At 36.7% G+C, this 26725-nt stretch overlaps 1 protein-coding gene across 3 annotated transcripts in view; it reads right to left on the bottom strand.

Moving 5' to 3' along the window:
- COL4A5 (collagen type IV alpha 5 chain) overlaps nucleotides 1–26725 on the bottom strand; it is a 358160-nt gene that overhangs the window by 114051 nt on the left and 217384 nt on the right. For all 3 annotated transcript variants that reach the window (XM_036460732.2, XM_036460733.2, XM_036460734.2), the window contains exons 31-33: nucleotides 22584–22751; nucleotides 21622–21711; nucleotides 21024–21173 (exon numbers count right to left, since the gene is read on the bottom strand). In XM_036460732.2, coding sequence (XP_036316625.1) covers nucleotides 21024–21173; nucleotides 21622–21711; nucleotides 22584–22751 — 408 coding nt within the window. The remainder of the gene's footprint in view (nucleotides 1–21023; nucleotides 21174–21621; nucleotides 21712–22583; nucleotides 22752–26725) is intronic.

Below are 26725 nucleotides of genomic sequence, written 5' to 3'. Positions count from 1 at the left end.
GCAAATACATTCCTGTTCAGTGCCTTTTGTGTTGTACCTGATAGTGTTGTATTTTGTGCCTTTAAATCAATGCAGGAGAAAGAGAATTACATAACCACACATCCTGAAAAGAGGAGACCATGGGGAGACAAAGCAATAGCCTGCACATGAAAATAAAAGCAGGCATCACCAGAAAAGGAAGTAAATGAGTTAGAGGCAAGCAACCTAACAGAGCAAGAATTCAGAGTAATGATCATAAAATGGCTTAAAAGAATGGAGGACAAATTTGACAATATGAGTAAGAACCAAGAGGAAATGAAGAAGAACCAAGAGGAATGAAGATGAACCAAGAAGAAATAAAAATGTCATCTCTACTACCCTGTTTCCCAAAAAATAAGACAGTGTCTTATATTAATTTTTGCTCCCAAAGATGTGCTAGGTCTTATTTTCAGGGGATGTCTTATTTTTCCATGAAGAAGAATACGGTACACATTTATTGTTAAATGAAAATAAAGGAAATTTATTACTTGTATATGTTACGGTAGTACGGTAGTTGTCAACACAAACCAGACAAACTGTGAATCCTACAGTATCAAGAATTTACTCATTTATTCAATGACAATCATGTCATCATCATCTTCTGGAACATCATCATAACAATCCAATTCCTGAATTTCCTGTGACTCCATTTCTTTCAGAATCAGTGGACCAAATCTCTCATGATTAGCAATAGCACTGTCTTTAAATGAGTACTTCTTGTCAACATAGCCTGCTCGCAGTGCATTTACAATGCAAATGTCAGTGATTTTCTCCCATGAATTCTTCACCCAAGTCACAACTTCTTGCAGTTTAGGTTCCACACAGTTTCCAGGCTGGTTTCTCTTCATTCTATTTTCAATGTAGTCATTAATTTCCATGCACAAATTGTCTTTGAATGGCTTGTTTATTGCAATATCAAGAGTCTGAGATAGGCCGTCATTCATGCCGGAATCATTATCTGATCTATTTTTCTTTCGTGAAGAAATGTCTTCATGTCTTTAGCGTGGTGAATGCTCACTGCATCTCAGACTAGCAGATCTCTTTGGCTCCCTCACATAAGAAGCGGCAGCATTAAACTGACCCACTTTCTTATAACTGCTTGTGTGGTCCAGGCTTCTTCAGTTTCAAGAATAAAAACACCCAAAACACATTCAATCTTTTCCTTCCTACCCTTAGAAATGATTAAAGGTGGGATTTTAGTGCCACCCAGACGAATTGCCAAAATACAGGAAACACGTGCACTTTCATAAGCAGTGGAGAGAATGTACACTAAGGAGGCACCCCGCTGTTCAATTGTTGTTTGAGATGATTGGCCCATAAACACTGCAGTTTCATCCATAGCAATCATGTTGGAAAGATAGTATTTAGAGAAGTCAGCATCATCAATAAAGGACTTGAATGCAAGTGCTCGCTTAATAACTTGAGTATCTTCCAATCTAAACAATGTTGTAGATCTTCTTAAAGACAGTACACTTCACTGAAGGAAATTATCCAGCCAGTGTTGTGATGCTTTGAAGACTTCGGTGTCTATGTCAAACTGTGGTGCCATTGCAAGGGCAAATTCTTGAATCTGAGCTCTATTCACAACCAAAGCCCTTGCTCTCCTGTCAACAACCCATTCACAGATCAGGTTTTCCAGCTCGGAAATTAATGGTTGCCGACCTCATCCATACTTGCGCTTTTTAGCATTTCCCTTGTCCACTTGTTCAATGAGGTTACTATACTCTGCTCACCATTTTTGGACCAATCTGATACTCAACATTTTCTCTTTGCAGAAAGCAGTAAGATTTTGGCCCCAAGAGTCTTCCACGATTCCTTCTTGTACTCCACGGAGTAGCTTTTTCTTTTGTGCTCATTTCTAGGGGTAAAAAAAGGAATTGGGGTATCAAGGTAGGGGGAGGGGGATCACTTAAAATGACACAGGGGGGATCAGAGGGGGAATCAAAATGGCACTGGAGAATCAGAGGGGGGATTACCATTTTAGTAACCCCCTTTGATCCTTTTGTGTCATTTTGATTGCCCCCTCTGATCCTCCTGTTTCATTTTAAGTGATCCCCCTCCCCCACCCCTGTGCCACTGAACACCTTCACCAGACATCCCCCTACCCCTTTATCAGACATTTACACCCCGGGGCCTGCCTGGGGACTGTCACTGGGCTTGCTGGGGCCTGGATCTGGGCTGGAGCAGGGTCTGCCACTGACTGAGAAACTTCAGTCATCATGAGGGTGGCAGCGAGCATAAGGTAGTGTCACCAGAGACAGACCAGCACTCACCACCTTTGCCACATCCCGTCCACTCTAATCCTCCTGTTCTTCTACACGCATCTGCGAAAGTCTCCTCCTTTCTCCCACCACGCACTCACCTCTCACTCTGACCTCCGCTCCGCCTTTACACAGTAGTGACGTCAGGACTCTGTGTAATGTCACTGGTTGCTAGATGCCAGTCAGAAGGTGGCCCTAGCGATCAGTTTATGGTAAATTAATTTTCATTCTGAGACAGAGCCTAGAGGGGACCTTATTTTCGGGGGATGCATTATATTTCACTCAAAAGGTAAACCTGTAAGTAGGTCTTATTTTCAGAGGATGTTTTATTTTCAGGGAAACATGGTATGAAGAACTCAATAGAAATATTCAAGAGTAGACTAGAAGAAGCAGAGGACCACATCAGTGAGCTAGAAGACAAGATGGATAAAAAGTACCCAAGATTCTAGAAAAACAAATTAAAAAGCAGGAGGAGAGCCTACGAGAGCTTTGGGACAATACAAAACAAAACAATATTAGAATAATAGGGGTTCAAGAAGGAAAGGAAACTGAGGAAAACATGGAAAATGTATTTCAAGAAATAATGACAGAAAACTTTCCTGTGATAGAAACGAAAAACCCACACATATCCAAGCTGCACGCAGGTTCCCAAGCAAAATGAATCCCAAAAGACCTATGCCAAGACATATTATAATTAAATTGGCAAACACCAATGATTAAGTAAGAATCTTAAAAGCAGCCAGAGAGAGACAGAAAGTTACATATATAGGAACCCCTATCAGACTAGCAACTAATTTCTCAATAGAAACTCATCAGGCCAAAAGGGAAAGGGATGAAATATACAAAGTCGTGCATAGGAAGGGTCTGAATCCAAGAATACTGTACCAGCAAGGCTATCAATCAAAATTGAAGGGGAAATCAGGAGCTTCCCAGACAAAAAAAAGACTAAAGCAATTTATCTCCATCAAACCAGCAATGCAAGAAATGCTAAAGGGTCTACTGTAAAAATAAAGAAATAGGAAGTGAAGTAGGAACACAGAGGTATAGAATAAAAATGGCGTCAAATAAGTACCTATCAATAAAAACTTTAAATGTAAACGGATTAAATGCTCCAATCAAAAGACACACAGTAACAGATTGGATAAGAAAATAAGACCCATATATCTGCTGTCTACAAGAAACCCATTTCAGAAAAAAAGAGAAACACAGACTAAGGGTGAAGGGAGGGAAAAAGGTTTTCCAGGCGAATGGAAATGGAAAAAACAAACAAACAAACAAAAAAAAAACAGCTGGGGAAGCAATACTTATAACTGACAAATTAGATCTCAGAGTGAAGGACATAACAATAGATAATGAAGGCCACTTCATAATAGTAAAGGGAGCAATCCAGCAAGAAAAAGTAACACTGGTAAATATACATGTACCCAATACAGGAGCACCCAAATACATTAAAAAAAAAAAAAAAACTGGTGGAGGACATTAAGGGAGAGATTAATAGCAATACAATCATAGTAGGAGATTTTAATAACCCACTGTCACCTTTGGACAAATCATCTAAAGAAAAAAATCAGCAAAGAAGCATCAATCCTAAATGACGCACTAGACCAGATGGAATTAATCGACATATTCAGAACATTTCACCCCAGAGCCACATAATATACATTCTTCTCAAGTGCACATGGATCATTTTCAAAGATAGACCATATGTTGGGACATAGGCAAAGTATTTTCACATTCAAGAAGATAGAAATCATATCAAGCATCTTCTCAGATCATAGTGGCATAAAATAGTAAATCAATTACAATAAAAATAATCCAAAGAAATCAAACACATGGAGACTAAACAGCATGGTATTGAACAAGGACTGGGTTTACAGAGAAAACAAGGAAGAAATTGTAAACATCATGGCAACAAATGACAATGAAAACACAACAATCCAGAACCTATGGGACACAGCAAAAGCAGTTTTGAGAGGGAAGCTCATATCTCTATAAGCCTATTGAAAAAAACAAAAAAAAATGGTAACAAATTATCTAACTCTACAATTCAAAGAGTTAGAAAAAGAGCAACAAGAAAAGCCCAGTGTAAGCAGAAGGAAGAAAATAACAAAAATCAGAGCAGAGATAAATGACATAGAGACCAAAGAAACAATACACAAGATCAACAAAACCGAGAGCTGGTTCTTTGAAAGGATAAACAAGATTGATGAACCTCTAGCCATGCTAACCAAGAAACAAATAAACAAAATCAGAAATGAAAGAGGTAAAATAACAACAGACCCTGCCAAAATACAAAGGATTGTTACAAAATACTATGAACAACTCTATTCCAACAAACTGGACAACCTGGAGGAAATGGACATATTCCTAGAAAAATATGACCTTCCAATACTCATTCAGGAGTAATCTAAAAATCTCTATAGATTTGGAAGAAATCAAAACAATCATCAAAAAGCTTCCAGCAAACAAAAGCCCAGGGCCAAATGGCTTCATAGGAGAGTTTTATGAAACATTCAAGGAAGAACTAAAACCTATTCTCCTCAGACTATTCCAAAAAATTCAAGAGGAAGGAACACTTCCAAACTCCTTCTATGAAGCCAGCATCACCCTAATACCAAAATCAGATAAAGACAACACAATGAAAGAATATTACAGGCCGATATCCCTCATGAACTTAGATGCCAAAATCCTCAACAAAATTCTAGCAAATCGGCTCCAGCAGAACATCACAAAGATCATACACCATGACCAAGTAGGATTTATTCCAGGAATGGAAGGATGGTACAATATCTGCAAATCAGTAAACGTGATATATCACATAAACAAATTGAGAAATAAAAATCATATAGTTATATCAATCGACACAGAAAAAGCATTTGATAAAATCCAACGCCCTTTCCTGATAAAAACTCTCAACAAGATGGGAATAGAAGGATCATACCTCAACATAATAAAAGCTATATATGATAAACCCACAGCAAACATCATACTCAATGGGCAAAAACTAAAAACATTCCCTCTAAGAACAGGAACAAGACAGGGATGCCCACTCTCACCACTCCTGTTTGACATAGTACAGGAAGTACTTGCCATTGCAATTAGACCAGAAGAAAATATAAAAGGCATCCAAATTGGAAAAGAAGAAGTAAAATTATCCTTATTTGCAGATGACATGATATTGTACATAAAAAACCCAAAAGACTCCATTAAAAAATTTAATAAACGAATTTGGCAATGTAGCAGGATACAAAATTAAAGCCAAGAAATCTATGGCATTTCTATACACCAACAGTGAACTTACAGAAACAGAGACTAAAAAAGCAATCCCAATTATCATCGCACCAAAAAAACTAAGATACCTAGGAATAAACTTAACTAAGGAAGTAAAGGACCTATATGCGGAAAACTACACGACACTGAAAAAAAGAGATAGAGTAAGATGTAAACAGATGGAAGAACATACCATGTCCCTGTATTGGTAGAATCAACATCATCAAAATGTCCATACTTCCCAAAGCAATTTATAAGTTGAATGCACTCCCCATTAAAATACCAATGGCATACTTCACAGACCTAGAAAGAACTCTCCAAAAATCCATCTGGAACAAAAAAAGACCCCAAATAGCCACAGCTGAGAAAGAAGAATAAAGTAGGAGGGATCTCAATACCAGATTTAAAGCTGTATTACAAAGCCACTGATCTCAAAACAGCCTGGTATGGCACAAGAAAAGACATATAGATAAATGGAATAAAATAGAGAATCCGGATATCGACCCAAACCTCTATACTCAATATTTGACAAAGGAGGTATGAACATACAATGGAGTCAAGACAGTCTCTTCAATAAATGGTGTTGGAAAATTGGACAGACACTTGCAAAAAATGAAACTAAATCACCAACTTACACCATACACAAAAATAAACTCAAAATGGATACAGGACTTAAACATAAAAATACTAGAGGCATCCACATGTAGGAAAATCTGACATATGGTAAAAGAACTTCTTCACTGATACTGCCACTAGAGCAATGGAAGCTAAAGAGAAAATAAACAAACGGGACTACATCAAAATAAAAAGCTTTTTTACAGCAAAAGAAACCAACAACAAAACAACAAGAAAGCCCATGGTGTGGGAGAACATATTTTCAAATGTTATCACTGATAAAAGTTTAATCTCCAACATCTACAGACAGCTTATACAACTAAAGGAAGATAAATGATCCAATTAAAAAATGGGCAATGGACCCATATAGAATATTCTCAAAAGAAGACAGAAGGAAGGCCAAGAGGCACATGAAAACATGCTCAAAGTCACTAATTATCTGAGAGATGCAAATCAAAACAATAATGTGGTACCATCTAATACCTGTCAGTATGGCCAACATCAACAAATCAACAAACGACAAGTGTTGGCGAGGTTGTGGAGAAAAAGGAACCCTCGTGCACTGCTGGTGGGAATGCAGACTGGTGTAACCACTGTGGAGAACAGTATGGAGTTTCCTCAAAAAACTGAAAATGGAACTCCCATTTGACCCAGTAATCCCACTCCTAGAAATATATCCTAAGAAACCAGAAACACCAATCAGAAAGGAAATATGCACCCCTATGTTCATAGCAGCACAAGTTACAATAGCTAGGATTTGGAAACAGCCTAGAGTCCATCAGCAGATGATTGGAATAAAAAACTGGTATATCTACACAATGGAATACTATGCTGCCATAAAAAAGAAGGAATTCTCATCATTTGCAGCAACCTGGATGGAATTGGAGAACATCATGCTGAGTGAAATAAGCCAGTCAATGAAAGAGAAACACCACATGACCTCACTCATTTATGGATAATAAAGAACATTACAAAGTGATGAACAAAAAAATAGATACAGAGCCAGGAAAGCAACAAACAGACTGTCAAATTACAGCGGGGATGATAGGGAGATATTGGGGAGATAATAGATCAACCTAAGGACTTGTATGCATGCATATAAGCTAAACAAATGGATAAAAACTCTGGGGGAGGGAGGATGGCATGTATGGAAGTGGGGGGGGGCAATGGAAAGATATGTACACATATAATACCTTAATAATAATAAAAAAAAAATAGCATGCAAACAGTAGGGCTGCCAGAAGGACAAGATGAGCAGCAAGGATTAGAAAATTTATTTGAAGAAATAATGACAGAAAACTTCCCTGATATGGGGAATAAAAAAGTTACAGATGTACAGAGAATCCCAAGCAAATGAATCCCAAAAGACTCACACCAAGACTCGACATAATTACAATGAAAAATGTTAACAACAAAGAGAAAATATCAAAGGCTGCAAGAGAGAAACAGAGAGTTACCTATAAAAAATCCTCCATCAGATTATCAAATGATGTCTCAGCAGAAAAACATCGAACAAGAAGAGAATGTAAGGAGATATACAAAATGATGCAAAACAAGGGACTGAATCCAAGAATACTCTATCCAGCAAGACTACCAATCAAAATTGAAGGGGAAATCAGGAGATTCACAGAGAAAAAACAAACAAACAAAAAAAAAAACCCAACACTAAAGGGAATGCTGTAAAAAGAAGAAATAAAAAGATAAGTTGGAACACAGGCTCAAATAAATAAAAATGGCTACAAAAAAGTACCTTTCAATAATAATTTTAAATGTAAACTGACTAACTGCTCTAATAAAAAGACATCAAGTGGCTGAATTGATAAAAACAAACAAACAAAAAACAACAACAACACATGACCCATATATATGCAATCTACAAGAGACCCACCTCAAAACAAGGAACTCACATAAACTGAAAGTGAAGTGATAGAAAAATAACTTTCAGGCAAATGGAAATGAAAAAAAAAAAGCTAGGGATGCAATACTTATATCTGACAAAATAGACTTCAAAGTGAAGGCCATAACAAGAGATAAGTAAGGCCACTTCTTAATACTAAAGTGATTGATACAACAAGAGGATATAACCCTGGTAAACATATATGTACCCAATGCAGGAGCACCCAAATACATAACAGAATTCCTGGAAGATATCAAGGGAGAGATCAACAACAATATAATCATAGTAGGGGACTTTAATAGACCACTGACATCACTGGATAAATCCTCTAGACAAAACAATCAGCAAAAAGAAAAAAAAATCCTAAATGACTCACTAGATCAGATGGATTTAATTGACAACTTCAGAATATTTCACCCCAAAGTCAAGGAATATACATTCTTGTCAAGTGCACATGGGACATCTCCAAAAATAGACCACATATTTGGTCACAAGCAAAGTCTCCCCAAATTCAAGAAGACTGAAATTATATCAAGCATCTTCTCAGATTACAATGGCATAATATTAGAAATAAACTATAACAAAAACAATCCAAAACATTCAAACACTGGGAAACTGAATAGCATGTTATTAAATATTACCAATGAGATCAAAAAAGAATTTAAAAACATCCTGGAAACTAATGACAATAAAAACATAACAATCCAAAACTTATGGGACACAGTAAAAGCAGTCTACAGGACTATCTCAAAAAGCAAGAAAAATGGTAATAAATCATCTAACTCTAAAACTCAAAGAATTAGAAGAAGAAAAAAAAAAGCAACAAGAATAGCCCAGAATGAGCAGAAGGACAGAGAGAATAAAAATTAGACAAGGAATAAATAACATATAGACAAAAAACAAACAAACAAACAAACAAACAAAAATATAAAAGATCAACAAAACCAAGAGCTGGTTCTTTGCAAGAATAAACAAAATTGATGAACCTCTAGACAGGTTCAACAAGAAGCAAAGAGAGAGGACTCAAATAAACAAAACCAGAAATGAAAAAGGCAAAATAACAATGGACCCCACAGAAATGCAAAGGATTGTGAAAAAAAATACTATGAACAACTCTATTCCAACAAATTGAACAACCTGGAGGAAATGTACACATTCCTAGAAAAATACCTTCCCAAATTAAATCAGGAAGATTCTAAAAATCTCAATAGGCCAATGACTCCAGAAGAAATTGAAACAGCCATCAAAAAGCTTCCAGCAAACAAAAGCCCAGGGCCAGGCAGCTTTACAGGAGAGTTATATCAAACATTCAATGAAGAACTAAGACCTATTCTCCTCAGACTATTTAAAAAAATTCAAGAGGAAGGAACGCTTCCAAGATCATTCTATGAAGCCAGCATCACACTAATACCAAAATCAGATAAAGACACAATGAAAGAGAACTATAGATCAACATCCCTCAAGAACAGAGATACCAAAATCCTCAACAAAATTCTAGCAAGTCAGATCCAACAGCACATCAGAAAGATCATACACCTTGACTACGCAGGATTTATCCTGGAGATGAAAAGATGGTATAATATCTGGAAATCAATAAACATGATACATCACATAAACAAATTGAGGGAGAAAAATTACATAGTCATATTAACTGAAGCAGAAAAAGCATTTGACAAAATCCAACACACTTTCTTGATAAAAACTCTCAGCAAGGTGGGAATAGAAGAATCATACCTCAACATCATAAAAGGCATATATAATAAACTCATAGCCAACATCACACTCAATGGACACAAATTAAAATGATTTCCATTAAGAACAAGATCAAAACAGGGATTCTCACTCTCACCACTCCTGTTTAACATAGTACTACTAGAATTGCTAGCCATTGCTCTCAGACAAGGAATAATTCAAATGTTTTTGTTCATCAGTTTATGTTGTTCATTAGATCCACTCAGAGATGAGTGAGGTCATGTGATATTTATCATTCTCTGATTGACTTATTTCACTTAGCATAATGTTTTTCAGTTCCATCCCTGTTGTTGCAAATGGTAGGAATTCTTTTTTTTTTTTTTTTTTTTTTTTTTTTTTTAGCGCAGCATAGTCTTCCATTGTGTAGATGTACCACAGTTTTTAAATCAACTCATCTGATAATGGGCATTTAGGCTGTTTCCAAATCTTAGCTATGGTAAATTCTATGATCATAGGAGTGCATGTATCCATTATAATTGATGTTTCTAGCTTCTTGGGATATATATTCCTAGAAGTGGGATCACTGGGTCAAATGGGAATTTCATTTTTACACTTTTGAGGAAATTCCATACTCTTCTCCAGAGTGGCTGCACCAATCTGCATTTCCACCAGCAGTGCATGAGAGTTCCTTTTTCTCCGCATTCTCCACAAACTTGTTTATTTATTTGTTGATGATAGTCATTGTGACAGGTGTTAGATGGTACTGCATTGTCATTTTGATTTGTATCTCTTGGATAATTAGTGACTTTGAGCATGTTTTAATATATTTCTTGGCCTTCCTTCTGTATTCTTTTGAAAAGTGTCTATTTAGGTCCATTGTCCATTTTTAGATTGGATTTTTTATCTTCCTTTTATTTAGTTGTATGTGTTCCCTGTAAATGTTGGAGATTAAACCCTTATTGGTGATAATATTGACAAATATGTTCTCCCACGCAGTGGGTTTTCTTGTGGTTTTGTGGATATTTTCTTTTGCTGTGCAGAAGCTTTTTATTTTGATATAGTCTGATTTGTTTATTTTCTCTTTAGCTTTATTGCCCTAGGAGCTGTATCAGTGAAGATATTGATTTGGCATATGTCTGATATTTTGCTGCTTGTGGATTCCTCTAATATTTTTATGCTTTCCCATCTTTAACGTTTAAGTCCTTTATCCATTTTGAGTTTATTTTTGTGTATGGTGTAAGATGGGGGTCTTGTTTCATGTTTTTCTATTTATCTGTCCAATTTTTCCAACACCATATATTGAAGAGACTGTCTTGACTTCATTTTATGTTCATGCCTCCTTTGTCAAATATTAATTGGGCATAGTGGTTTGGGTCGATTTCTAGACTCCTATTCTACTCTACTCTACTCTACTCTACTCTACTCTACTCTACTCTACTCTACTCTACTCTATTCTATTCTATTCTATTCTATTCTATTCTATTCTATTCTATTCTATTCCATTGACCTATATGTCTATTCTTGAGCCAGTACCAGGCTGTTTTGAGAACAGTAGGTTTGTAATACAACTTGGTATCTGGTATTGAGATCCCACTTACTTTGTTCTTAGTGACAATCAGGTAGGTAGGTAGGTTAGCAGTTAGGAGCCAGAGGTACCATATTGTGGGAGGGATGTCCAACTGCTGGTTTAGATCATAGGGATTGGGTATAAGCCAGCAGTCGGACTTTCCCCAAGAGATCCCCAATTGGAGAGGGTGCAGGCTGGGCTGAGGGAACCCCCCTCCATGCACAAATTTTGTCCACCGGGCCTCTAGGATATATATATATATATATATATATATATATATATATATATATATATATATATATATATATATATATATGTATATGCCTAAGTGATCATTCAACCATTAAAACAGAAGCTATGATGTACACTGACCACCAGGGAAAGACACTCAATGCACAGGCATGGAAACATTAAACAGACTGATGAATCTCAGAGGGAAGGGTGGGAGGGTGGGAAGAGATTAACCAAAGATCTTATATGCATACTATAGGCATGGTGCATGGATTCGTGCACTGGTAGGGTCCCTCAGCCTGGCCTGTGCCCTCCTGCCATCCAGGAACCCTTGGAGAATGTCAAACTGTCAGTTTCTGCCTGATCAATGCAGGCCAGGCCAAGGGACCCCACCAGTAGCATGACTTTGTGCAGCACACCTCTAGTTTTAGAAATAATAAAAAATTAAGTGGTCCTGGATCTTCTGTGACTATACACAGAATTGCAGTAATGCCTGAAACATATTTTGAGAGAAGAACCCCTGCCATGTCTTTCTCATAAGGAATTTTATAACAGCTGTATACACATCTACACATACAAACACTCACATGTACACCTGGACTGACAATATTAATGGTTGTAACAAAAAAGGAACCACAGACTTTATTAAAAGCTTCAGACAAATCAGGCCTGTTTTAAAGTTCCATGTTGTTTGAAAGGTTATTGTATATAGATTGGACTGTAAGAATTTTATTAATTTGTGTGTATCCATATTTTCTGACGTATTGCTATGAATGTTCTACTTTTATTATTTATTTTTTAAATATATTTTATTGATTTTTTTGACCCCCTCCCTCCCTCCCATACATATCCTCCCTCCCCAGAGTTTTATGTCCATTGGTTGGACTTATATGCATGTATACAAGTCCTTCGGTTGATCTATTATATCCACCAGATCTCCCTCCCCTCTCCACTGTAAATTGACAGTCTGCTTGTTGCTTTACTGTCTCTATAACTATCCTTTGGTTCATCAGTTTATAATGTTCTTTATTATCCATAAATGAGTGAGGACATGTGGTGTTTCTCTTTCATTGATTGGCTTATTTCACTCAGCATGATGCTCTCCAATTCCATCCAGGTTGCTGCAAATGATGAGAATTCCTTCTTTTTTATGGCAGCATAGTATTCCATTGTGTAGATGTACCACTGTTTTTGGATCCAATCATCTGCTGACGGGCACCTAGGCTGTTTCCAAATTCTGGCTATTGTAGATTGTGCTGCTATGAACATAGGGGTGCATATTTCCTTTCTGATTGGTGTTTCTGGTTTCTTAGGATATATTTCTAGGAGTGGGATTACTGGGTCAAATGGGAGTTCCATTTTCAGTTTTTTGAGGAAACTCCACACTGTTATCCACAGGGGTTGCACCAGTCTGCATTCCCACCAGTAGTGCACGAGGGTTCCTTTTTCTCCACAACCTCGCCAACACTTGTCATTTGTTGATTTGTTGATGTTGGCCATTCTGACAGGTGTGAGATGGTACCGCATTGTTTTGATTTGCATCTCTCGGATAATTAGTGACTTTGAGCATGTTTTCATGTGCCTCTTGGCCTTCCTTCTGTCTTCTTTTGAAAATATTCTATTTAGGTCCATTGCCCATTTCTTAATTGGATCATTCATCTTCCTTTTATTTAGTTGTATAAGCTGTCTGTAGATGTTAGAGATTAAACCTTTATCAGTGGTATTATTTGCAAATATGTTCTCCCACACCATGGGCTTTCTTGTTGTTTTGTTGATGGTTTCTTTTGCTGTAAAAAAGCTTTTTATTTTGATGTAGACCCATTTGTTTATTTTCTATTTAGCTTCTATTGCCCTACGGGCAGCATCAGTGAAGAAGTTCTTTTGGCATATGTCTGAGATTTTGCTGCCTGTGGATGCTTCTAGTATTTTTATGGTTTCCTGTCTGATGTTTAAGTCCTGTATCCATTTTGAGTTTATTTTTGTGTATGGTGTAAGTTGGTGATCTAGTTTCATTCTTTTGCATGTGTCTGTCCAATTTTCCCAACACCATTTATTGAAGAAACTGTCTTGACTACATTGTTTATTCGTGCCTCCTTTGTCAAATATTAATTGAGCATAGTGATTTGGGTTGATATCTGGGTTCTTGAGTCTATTCCATTGATCTATATGTCTGTTCTTGTGCCAGGCTGTTTTGAGAACAGTGGCTTTGTAATACAGCTTGAAATCTGGTATTGAGATCCCTCCTACTTTACTCTTCTTTCTCAGGATTGCTGTGGTTATTCGGGGTCTTTTATTCCAAATGAACTTTTGAAGAGTTCTTACTAGGTCAGTGAAATATGCCATTGGTATTTTTATGGGTGTGCACTGAACCTATAGATTGCTTTAGGAAGTATAGACATTTTGATGATGTTGGTTCTACCAATCCATGAACATGGTATGGTCTTCCATCTCTTTACATCTTCCTCTATCTCTTTTTTCATTGTCCTGTAGTTTTCTGCATATGGTTCCTTTACTTCCTTAGTTAAGTTTATTCCTAGGTATCTTAATTATTTTGGTGTGATGGTAAATGGAATTGCTTTTTTAGTCTCTGTTTCTGTATTTTCACTGTTGGTGTATAGAAATGCCATTTTCTTGGCATTAATTTTGTATCCTGCTACATTGCCAAATTCATTTATTAAGTCAATTAGTTTTTTAATGGAGTCTTTTGGTTTTTTATGTAAAATATCATGTCATCTGCAAATAAGGATAACTTTACTTCTTCTTTTCCAATTTGGATGCCTGTTATTTCTTCCTCTTGTCTAATTGCAATGGGTAGTACTTCCAGTACTATGTCAAACAGGAGTGGTGAGAGTGGGCATCCCTGTCTTGTTCCTGTTCTTAGAGGTAATGGTTTTAATTTTTGCCCATTGAGAATAATGTTGGCTGTGGGTTTATCATATATAGCTTTTATTATGTTGAGTTATGATCCTTGTACTCCCACTTTGTTAAGAGTTTTTATCAGGAAAGGGTGTTGGATTTTATCAAATGCTTTTTCTGCATCAATTGATATGACTATATGATTTTTATCTTTCAATTTGTTTATGTGATGTATCACGTTTATTGATTTGCGGATATTGTACCATCCTTGCATTCCTGGAATAAATCCTACTTGGTCATGGTGTATGATCTTTGTGATGTTCTGCTGGAGTCGATTTGCTAGAATTTTGTTGAGGATTTTGGCATCTATGTTCATGAGGGATATTGGCCTGTAATTCTTTTTCTTTGAGTTTTCTTTATCTGGTTTTGGTATTAGGGTGATGTTGGCTTCATAGAAGGAGTATGGAAGTGTCCCTTCCTCTTGAATTTTTTGGGATAGTCTGAGGAGGATAGGTTTTAATTCTTCCTTGAATGTTTAGTAAAACTCTCCTGTGAAGCCATCTGGCCCTGGGCTTTTGTTTGCTGAAAGGTTTTTGATGACTGTTTCAATTTCTTCCCACGTCACTGGTCTATTGAGATTTCTAGATTCTTCCTGATTGAGTTTTGGAAGTTTGTATTTTTCTAGGAATATGTCCATTTCCTCCAGGTTGTTCAGTTTGTTGGAATAGAGTTGTTCGTAGTATTTTGTAACAATCTGTTGTATTTCTGTGGGGTCTGTTGTTATTTCACCTCTTTCATTTCTGATTTTGTTTATTTGGGTCCTCTCTCTTTGTTTCTTGGTTAGCCTGGCTAGAGGTTCATCTATCTTGTTTATTCTTTCAAAGAACCAGCTCTTGGTTTTGTTGATCTTATGTATTGTTTCTTTGGTCTCTATGTTGTTTATCTCTTCTCTGATTTTTGTTATTTTCTTCCTTCTGCTTACAATGGGCTTTTCTTGTTGCTATTTTTCTAACTCTTTGAGTTGTAGAGTTAGATCATCTGTTACCCTTTTTTCTAGTTTTTTGCAATAGGCTTGTAAGGATATGAACTTCCCTCTCAAAACTGCTTTTGCTGTGTCCCATAGATTTTGGATTGTTGTGTTTTCATTGTCACTTGTTTCCAGGATGTTTTTAATTTCTTCCTTGATTTCTCTGGTAACCCAGTCCTTGTTTAATAGCATGCTGTTTAGTCTCCATGTGTTTGATTTTTTTGGATTATTTTTATTGTAGTTAATTTCCAGTTTTATGCCATTATGATCTGAGAAGATGCTTGATATGATTTCTATCTTCTTGAATTTGTAGAGACTTTGCCTATGTCCCAAAATGTGGTCTTTGAGAATGTCCCATGTGCACTTGAGAAGAATGTATATTCTGTGGCTTTGGGGTAGAATGTTCTGAAGATGCCAATTAATTCCGTCTGGTCTAGTGAGTCATTTAGGATTGATATTTCTTTGCTGATTTTTTGTTTAGATGATTTGTCAAAGGGTGACAGTGAGGTATTAAAATCTCCTACTATGATTGTATTGCTATTAATCTCTCCCTTAATGTCCTCCACCATTTTTTTTTTTTATATATTGGGGTGCTCCTGTATTGGGTGCATATATATTTACCAGGGTTATTTCTTCTTGTTGGATTGTTCCCTTTAGTATTATGAAGTGGCCTTCGTTATCTCTTATTATGTCCTTCACTCTGAGATCTACTTTTTAGATATAAGTATTGCTACCCCAGCTTTTTTTTTCATTTCCATTTGCCTGGAGAACTTTTTTCCATCCCTTCACCCTCAGTCTGTGTGCATCTTTAGTCTTTTTTTGTCTGTGAAGCTCCTGATTTCCCCTTCAATTTTGATTGATAGCCTTGCTGGGTACAGTATTCTTGGATTCAGACCCTTCCTTTGCATGACTTCATATATTTCATCTCATTCCCTTCAGACATGATAAGTTTCTGTTGAGAAATCAGTTGCTAGTCTGATGGGGGTTCCTTTGTATGTAACTTTCTGTCTCTCTCTGGCTGCTTTTAAGATTCTTACTTTGTTGTTGTTGTTTGCCAATTTAATTATAATGTGCCTTGGTATCTGTCTTCTGGGATTCATTTTGCTTGGGACTCTGCGAGCATCCTAGATTTGTGTGGGTTTTTTCTTCTCTATCTCAGGAAAGTTTTCTGTCATTATTTCTTGAAATACGTTTTCCATGTCTACCTCAGTTTCCTTTCCTCCTGCAACCCCTATTATTCGAATATTATTTTGTTTTGTATTGTCCCAAAGCTCCCGTAGGCTCTCCTCCTACTTTTTAATCTTTTTTTCTAGAAGCTGCTCTAATTGGTTATTTTTTTCCATCTTGTCTTCTAGCTCACTGATGCTGTCCTCTGCTTCATCTAGTCTACTCTTGATGCTTTGTATTGAGTTCTTCATGGTAGCGATGTCATTTTTCATTTCTCCTTGGTTCTTCTTCAATTCCTCATGGTTCTTCCTCATTTCTTCTTGATTATTGTCAAATTTCTCTTCCATTCTTTTTAGCCATCCTATGATCATTATTCTGAATTCTTGCTCTGGTAGGCTGCTTGCCTCTGACACATTTACTTCCTTTTCTGTTGATGCCTGCTTTTCTTTCATGTGCGGGCTATTTTTTTGTCTCCCCATGGTCTCTCTTTTCAGGATGTCTGGTTATGTGGTGTTCCTTGTCCTTTCTGTGGGTGATTGGAGAACTCCCTTGAATCCACGTGTTTTTGCCGATTGGGGCGTCACAGCTGCTTGATGGACTCCTCTGCTGTGGGTTTTCCAGGCCTCTGAATGTTATACTTTTATAAAAATAAGAAAGGAGTAACCAAGATGGCAGCATAGGTAAACACCTAAACTGCTGCCTCGCACAACAGTTTCAAAACTATAACTAAAAGACAAAACAACTATCACCCAGAACCACGTGAAAGCTGGCTGAGTGAAAGTTCTACAACTAGAAGCAAAGAGAAAAAAGCATTGAGATGTACACAAGCGCTGAAATGCTGAGGTATGGAGGTGTGCAAATTGAGCTGGTGGTGGGTGACTGGGTACCCTGCTTTTTTCAACCCAAAGGGAGAAAAGCTCCTGATTACTCTGAACTCCAGTTTCTGGGGAGATGCTTGGGACTCAAACTCCTACAGGGAGAAGTTGGACTGTCTGCCATCAGGTCAGAAAGTGAGGGTGACTTTCTTATAGAAGTGCGCCCTGCAATCATCATTTACTGTGCTCAGGTATGGGACACAGGAACATGGAAACATAGAAACACAGAGATGGCTGACTGGCAGCCATTGATGTTTGCCATGCCCTAAGCTAGTGACTCCCTGAGACCCTGCCCTGAACAACCCACAAATCCACCCAAGTGCCATGCAGAGGCTTTTGCATATAAATGGCCTGCCCCATTGCAGCTTAACCTAACAAACTGCAGATCTGGTCAGACAGCTCCAAAACTTCCAAACCCCAAGCAAAGAGGAGAAAACTGTAGTTCTCTCTGTAGTTCTTCCTGCGTAGCCTCAGACAGTAGCTGACCTGCACCCCATTGGAGATCCAGAAGGTAGTGTATCTAGTGGTCAGAGTGAGACAACACCAGATTTTAACTACTCACATCCATAAGTGACACATTCAAGAGGCAAACTCAGTGACCAGTAAAGCCCCATTGAAACATGTCCTGCCCAACAAGCGTGTCTCCAGCACAGCAGTTCTTCCATTATAGACACAGTGAGTCCTCACAGCCAATTGGCTTGGAGGTCAATTCCTCTCAGTGACATCAATAACAATTAAGACTTAACTACAACAATGCTGTACACACAGTCCACAAAGGTGTGCACCAAGAGTGTTCACCTAAGGTAACTGGGAGGCCAACTCATTGGGCCATATAGGACACCTAGCAAACAAAGCCACCCTACAAACTCAGGGAAGCAGTGAAAATGTGGAGAGAAAAAAACAGATCAGAAACAAAAGAAATGGAGAAAATAAAATGACTGGATATAGAGTTTAAAACCACTGTTATAAGGTTTTTCAACAATTTCCTAGAAAAGGTTGATAAACTTAATGAGACTCTTGAGGATATGAAAAAGAACCAACTAAGAAGTAAACATACACTGACTTAAATAAAAAATATTATATAGAGACCCAACAGCAGACAAGAGGAAGGCAAGAAACAAGTCAAAGATTTGAAATGCCAAGAAGCAAAAAACACTCATCTGGGAAAGCAAAAAGAAAAAGAATCCAAAAATTTGAAGATAGTGTAAAAAGCCTCTGGGACAAAATTCAAGCATACCAACATCAGAATTATGGGGGTGCCAGAAGAAGAGAGAGAGCAAGATATTGAAAACCTACTTGAAGAAATAATGACTGCAACTTTCCCCTACATGGTGAAAGAAATAGACTTACAAGTCCAAGAAGTGCACAGAACCCTAAACAAAAGGAATCCAAAGAGGACCACAGCAAGACACATTATAATTAAATTTCCAAGAGCAAAAGACAAAGAGAAAATATTAAAAGCAGCAAGAGATAAACAGTTAATTACCTACAAGGGAGCACCCATATGATTGTCAAGTGATTTCTCAACAGAAACTATGCATGCCAGAAGGGAGTGGCAAGAAATATTCAAAGTGATGAATAGTAAGAACTTACAACCAAGATTACTCTACCCAGAAAAGTTATTTAGAATTGAAGGTCAGATAAAGAGCTTCACAGATAAAAAAGCTAAAGGAGTTAATCACCACCAAAACAGTATTATATGAAATGCTGGAAGGTATTCTTTAAGAAGAGGAGAAAGAAGAAAAAGGTTAAGATAAAAATTATGAACAACAGCCGAAACTGGTTTGGCTCAGTGGATAGAGTGTCTGCCTGTGGACTGAAAAGTCCCAGGTTCGATTCCAGTCAAGGCATGTACCTTGGTTGCGGGCATATCCCCAGTAGCGGGTGTGCAAGAGGCAGCTGATAGATGTTTCTCTCTCATGGATATTTTTAACTCTCTATCCCTCTCTCTTCCTCTCTGTAAAAAAATCATTAAAATATATCTAAAAATATTATGAACAACAAATACATATCTATCAACAAGTGAATCTAAAAATCACGTGAATTAAAAATCTGAGGAACATAATAAACTGGTGAATAAAATAGAATCAGGGGCATAGAATGGGAATGGATTGATAATTCTCAGGGGGAAAGGGGTGTGGGGGGCTATGGGTAGAGACTGGACAAAAATCGTACACCTATGGATGAGGACAGTTTGGGGGAGGTAAGGGCAGAGGGTGGGATGGGAACCAGGTATAGGGGAGCTATTGGAGGGGGGGAGGAGAAACAATTGTAATAATCTGAATAATAACGATTTATTAAATTTAAAAAATGCCCCCAAAAGATGGGAAAAAATAAGAATTTTTATTTAAAAAATAAATGCTATAGTACTTCATACTTTAATTGGTTCTAATAAAGTGACTATATAAACACAGTTGTTCTCTAGATCTACATTCAGTGACCCCCCCCACACACACACCCACACACATAGTCCAGTTCTTGTTTATTCTGCCAAGATAAAACCATGCAGGCCAGACAGGAATGGCAAGAAATATTCAAGGTGATGAATAGCAAGAATCTACAGCAAAAAATAATCTATCCAAGCAAAGCTATCACTCAGAATCAAAGGCCAGATAAAGAGCTTCACTAATAAAAAAAAGCTAAAGGAGTTCATCACTGCCAAGCCAAAATTATATGAATTACTAAAGGGGGTTCTTTAGGAAGAGGAAGAAGATAAAGATAAAAATAATGAACAACAAATACATAAACACCAACAAGTGAAACTAAAAACCAAGGGAATTAAAAGACCTGATGAACAATATTGAATATAATAGAATCAGAGATATGGAAGGGGAGTGGACTGATGATTCTCAGGGAAAAGAGGAGTGAGGGGTGCGGGAAGAGACTGAACATAAACTGTGCACCTATGGATGAGGACAATGGGGGGTGAGGAAAGGGCAGCGGGTGAGGTAGGAACCTGGTGGAGGGGAAAAAATTGAGGAACTTTTGTAATAACATGAACAATGAAGGTTTATTAAAAAAAGATAAAATAACAATGAATTGTATTTCAAATATATGGGGAGGGGTTTGGGGGGATGAGGACAATTATGTGGTACCATCGTCAATAAAAAACAAGAAAAAAAAGCAATGTATGATAGGAATATCAAAATACTGCAGGAAAATTAATGTATCACTCTTCCCAATCTGGTTTCAGGGGGGAGAAAATGAAAGGACCAGGAAATTTCTTAAACACTCTAATCTCTTTTCCAAATGATTCTGACTATCTTTTCCTCTCAACTATACCCTATAATACATTCTGGAAGGCCTGAAGGTGACTTCTTAAGTTTATTTTAAAACCTTTCAGTTTGTGACAGATAAACTAAAAATAAAATACTCAAACAAAAGTTGATCAATGAAATAGTAAAAATTAAGTGAAAATTGATTTTCATTACAAAAATTGATGTACCTTTTGTTGGTTAATCCAGGACTAAAAGTCACTTTTAATGATATCAAAAATTGAACTTCAGATAAATCTGAAAATGTATTAATTAATAATACCTTCACTTACCTGGTAAGCCAGGCTCCCCCTTCTCGCCTTTTGAGCCTAGCAGATCTGGATCCATTGGCCCAGGAGGTCCAGGAAGGCCAGGCTCTCCTTTACCACCTTTTTCTCCTATAGGACCAGGAAGTCCTGGCTGACCTTGCAAACCATCATCACCTAAAATAGACATGTATGGGAAAGACACAATATATTAGATTTATACATCCAGGATTAATATATACAAACATTATTAATACATTTCATAGTTTGGTAGGCCACCAGCCACCCAAAACACTTAAGCATTTTGGTTATTTTCTATGAATAACTTGAGCTCACACACATTTTTACGCTCAAATGACAATCCGTCTTTCTTCTGAGATTCTTTGACAACTATAGTGACTGTAAATAATATGAAAATTTAATTCTTGTATGTCATTATTTACCATGTTTCATGGTATCCAAACTGAATATTCCACCAAATTGAAAATAGGACATATTTAAATGCCATATCATATAGAAACCAAATAAAAGAACTATAGCTCATTTACATAGTCAAAATATTCTGTAATGAAATAAAGCGATGTTTAATCTTCTCTCTGGTCTGCCAGCAAACTCTAAATATTACCTTTGAGACCAGGAACACCACTCTTGCCAGGAATTCCCAACTGTCCTGGTGGGCCTGGAGGTCCCATGATACCCATTTCACCTTTGGTACCTTTGAAGAATATCAATAAGTAACTTTTACATTTCCTTGATTTTAGAAAGATAAAAGATATGTTATAAGATATTAACTGGAAAACTATTGAGATTTGGAGAAAAAAAGACTAAGTTTTACCACTTGTCAACTATTGTAACCTTGTGACCACTATTATTAAAAGCAATGAATAAAAAGCCTCAATGTGGTAGCTAATCTCCAAAGATAAGCTACAAATAAAAAACATATCCTAGTATAAACATCATTATGTAGCTTTCTCTCCTTGTATTTGGGCTGACTCTGTGACTTGCCCTTGATTAGGTGACACTTTATAATTCCCAATGTGAGACCATAAGAAGTCTTGCAGTTTCCATTTGGATTTCTTGAACACTCACTTGTTTCTAGAATTCTCTCCTTTGAAAATCAGTAGCCCTGAAAAGCGGGTAACTAACCTGACATTATCATAATGTGAACAGCCCAGGCCATGTGAGGAGGCACTATGGATAATGAGATACCATATAAAGAGGCTAAGGAATACTCAGATACCAACGAATTGCCATCTTGGAAGTAAATCCTTCATCTTCAGCTACTCCAGGTGGTGTCATGTGGAGCAGAGTTAAATGACTTCATTAAAAGTCCCATAATTCTTGAGCAAAATAAAATGGTTTATTTAAACCATTAAATTTTGGGGTTGTTATATAGCAATATGTAACTAGAATTCTCACAGAGAAAATACAATACAAATAGCAAATTCAGTTTCCAGAAATCAAATACATTTAACACTTTTCCTTAAGGAACAGTGTAAATCCAGAAAAGTACAAGAGAAAAATATACTACAGTCATATCAGTTAATAGCCTGAATCCAAATCCAGAGAAAACTTTAAACAAACTACCTGGAAATCCAGGGGTGCCTGCTTTTCCTGGAAGACCTGGAGATCCTGGGGGTCCCACAGGACCAGGTGCTCCAGGGATCCCAGGACTGCCTCTCTCACCAGGGGGTCCTGGAACATCAAACCCAGGAGGCCCTGGGTCCCCCTTCTCTCCTGGTATTCCATGCAAGCCTAGTTAAGACAACACCAATGTTAAAACGTTATTAAAGCAGTTTTAAGAGCTGTTTTTTTGCTAGCAAACAAGTGATAGAATCTAATGTATAACAAACCTAACAGTGAGTTAAAATATATTTTTGACATCATGTATATAAAATGACCTAACAATTGAACTTTAGGACTTTCATGTATATTTCTCTAAGAAAGTACTTCTCAAATTATTTATGGTGAAAGATCAGTCTTTTCTCAATTCTTAGTCCTTCATGGACTAATCTATATATGTAAAAGGCTAAATGAGCATCCAACTGTCCAACCAGCAGGTACATATGACATGCACTGACCACCAGGAGGCAGGCACTTAAGACAGATGCTGCTGAGCTGTGGTGACTTGGCAGAGGTCATTATGGGGTGTGTCACCCGATTCCTCACAGGGCCATGTGATTTCATATTTAGCCATAGGTTATGTCAGTAAAATATTTCTTCTAATTAATTTCCTTTCAATGTACACAAATTCATGAACAGGTCCACTAGTATTTTTTATAAAATACAAAAATAATACTAAAAAATAAAATAAAAAGTCAAACAAAATGCAAACTTAACTTTTGGTTATTATATTTAACAAAGAGAATTACACTGTCAAATTGCAATAGAAGTTTCTAAATGCTTACTTTTAATTTCTTCTAATACTAAGTACAATGTAGACTGGTAATAAATTCTTTGCGGTTCAACAGTGGCCCTTGGATTTACATTGCTCTAAGGTAGGGGTGTCGAACTCAATCAGAGAAGGGGCCAAAATCTAAAATCCAGCCTAAATCGCGGGCCGAATGGTTTACTGAACAGTCATAAACTGTCATTGTGATGGAAACGCAGCGGAGTGCAGTGATGACAGCGCGGTGCGGGCCACATTGCAAGGCCTGGCGGGACGGATTTGGCCCGCGGGCCTTGTGTTTGACACATGTGCTCTAAGGTATTATAAATTATTGGGATATATTTCTATAGTCCATAAAAGTGATTACCAAGTAAGTCAGTTACACACACCCTTTGACTTTATTTTGGCTTTGTATATTATGTTTTAATAATTATTTTTATATTTTGTTTTGTTTCTCAGTATTCCAGCCAGAATTTTATAGAAAAAGATATGACACTACAAAATAGATAACCTTAGTAACTTTCTAGAAGATGTAACTGCTAAAAACAAAACAAAACACAAAACACCAAGGTAGTTAAAAAGAATATGTTTAAGGAAAAATATTACATTACAAATATAGTGTGAGTTCCCACTCCAGTAACTATCAGCTATGTGACTTAGTCATTTAACAATGTTGATCCTTGTCTGTTCAGTGGGGATATGCCATAACTGACTGGAAGCTGAGGGCTGAGCAGGTGACTATTCCAAGTGTCCCTTTAACAATAAGATATCATTTTATTGTCAGAGATTCATATATAATTATTTTTACAAGAGATCAAAATACTGGAATTTTAAGATCTATTTAATGTCATATACCAGCATGTCCTTAAACTGATAAAATTCAATGTGAAAATCAGAGAATTCCTTTTAATTTGCACAGTGATGATGGTTCTAATGCTGCCATTTTATAGTATAATACTATAACAGGGAGAGATATTTTATATTATTATATTTGTGAAGTATGATGAGATAACTAATAATAAGCACTATTATAGCCCTATATGGATCATTGCTTGTTGTTATATGATAACTCAAGTAATTTTTAATATCTGAGCTTTCAAGATACCTACTTGTCCTTTGAAATATGTTCCAAGAGAACATTTCTACAAAATAAGAAACCATACTTAAGTCTGGAGAAATCTTGATATTTAATTTTAAAGCTTTCATTTTAAGATAGGACTTTTGAAAAACAAAAACAAAACTACAGTATCTGGTAGACCTAAAGTTCAAGAGGCAGGGTGTGACAGTTCAGCAGCAACCAAAGAATATGAACAACCAAAGAAGAAGCAAGCTGCAAAAGATTCATTGGGTTAGGAAACAAAGCTAATCATGTAAAGATTAGAATAAAATGTTTATAAATATAAATTATTAGGTATTGATTTCCAACTATCATATATGAGAAATGGATAAAGAAATAAAACCATTTATTTTAGATATTAGGTCAGATATTCATATAGCATATTCTATAAATCAAAGGTATTTGCCAATAAAGACACAATAAAATATTTACATTCACAAAAAGTAATACTCCTTGAAGTTGACCAGCTTTACACTTTTGCTTATCTTTGATCATTCATTGCTTTGTATAATCATTTTAGAATTTAAGCTTCTTGGGTTAGTAAGAATTTAATTTGATTTATACCCTAACAGGTTAGGGACAGAGAACTCAATAATTAGTGGATGGCTATGATTAAGCAACCTTCATGTACAAGGCAAGATTTCTCTCTTTTTTTTTATGGGTTTATTTGTTCATTAAAAAAAAATAAAACTTTATTGTTCAGATTATTACAGGTGTTCCATATTTTTCCCCCCTTAGCTCCCCTCCACCCAGTTCTCACCCCACCCCATGCTATTACCCACCCAATGTACTCATTCATAGGTGTAAGATTTTTGTCCAATCTCTTCCCACACCCCCACACCCCCGAGAATTGTCAGTCCACTCCCTTTCTATGCCCCTGATTCTATTCTATTCACTAGTTTGTTCTTTTCATCAGATTTTTTATTTATTTGATATTTAGATTCACTTGTTGATATATATATATATATATATATATATATATATATATATATATATATGTATTTGTTGTCACTTTGTTGTTCATAATTTTTATCTTTACCTCTTTCTTCTTCTTCTTCTTCTTCTTCTTCTTCTTCTTCTTCTTCTTCTTCTTCTTCTTCTTCTTCTTCTTCTTCTTCTTCTTCCCCTCCTCCCCCTCCTCCCCCTCGCCCTCCTCCCCCTCCTCCCTCTCCTCCTCCCTCTCCTCCTCCTCCTCCTCCTCCTCCTCCTCCTCCTCCTCCTCCTCCTCCTCCTCCTCCTTCTTCTTCTTCTTCTTCTTCTACTACTACTACTACTACTACTACTACTACTACTTAAAGAATACCCTTCAGCATTTCATATAATACTGGTTTGATGGTGATAAACTCCTTTAGCGTTTTCTTATCTGTGAAGCTCTTTTTCTGACCTTCAATTCTAAATGATAGCTTTGTTGAGTAGAGTAATCTTGATTGTAGGCTCATGCTATTCATCGCTTTGAATATTTCTTGCCACACACTTCTGGCATGCATCATAACTGTTGAGAAATCAGCTGATAGTCATATGGGTACTCCTTTGTAGGTAACTACCTGCTTTTTTCTTGCTGCTTTTAAGATTCTCATTGTCTGTTGCCCTTGGCATTTTAATTATGATGTGTTTTGTTGTGGTCCTCTGTGGATTCCTCTTGTTTAGGGTTCTGTGCACTTCCTGGACTTGTAAGTCTATTTCTTTCACCAGATGGGGGAAGTTTTCTGTCATTGTTTCTTCAAATAGGTTTTCAGTATCTTGCTCTCTCTCTTCTTCTGGAACCCCCATAATTCGGATGTTGGCATGCTTGAAGTTGTCCCAGAAGCTCCTTACACTCTCTTCATATTTTTGGATTCTTTTTTCTTTTTGCTTTTCTGGTTGGGTGTTTTCTGTTTTTTTGTATTTCAAATCTTTGACTTTATTCTTGGGATCCTCTAGACTGCTGTTGGATCTCAAAGTTTTTTGTTTTCTTTTATTTATTTATTTATTTATTTAGGACTTTTTTACTATAAAACATATAGTTTCACATACCCTGTTTCCCCAAAAATAAGACAGTCTTATATTAATTTTTTCTCCCAAAGTTGTGCTAGGTCTTATTTTCAGGGGATGTCTTATCTTTCCATGCGTTAGGTCGTATTTTCAGAGGATGTCTTATTTTCGGGGAAAAACAGTACTACAAGTAGAATTGTAAATGAATGTAACTTTTCTGGAGGCTAATATGCACAGAGACCTTAAATATTT

Source organism: Pipistrellus kuhlii, unplaced genomic scaffold, assembly GCF_014108245.1.
Source record: "Pipistrellus kuhlii isolate mPipKuh1 unplaced genomic scaffold, mPipKuh1.p scaffold_m20_p_33, whole genome shotgun sequence".
In the NCBI taxonomy this organism is placed as follows: Eukaryota; Metazoa; Chordata; class Mammalia; order Chiroptera; family Vespertilionidae; genus Pipistrellus; species Pipistrellus kuhlii.
The sequence above is the reverse complement of the archived record's forward strand: the minus strand, read 5'-3'. Positions and strand labels throughout refer to the sequence as shown.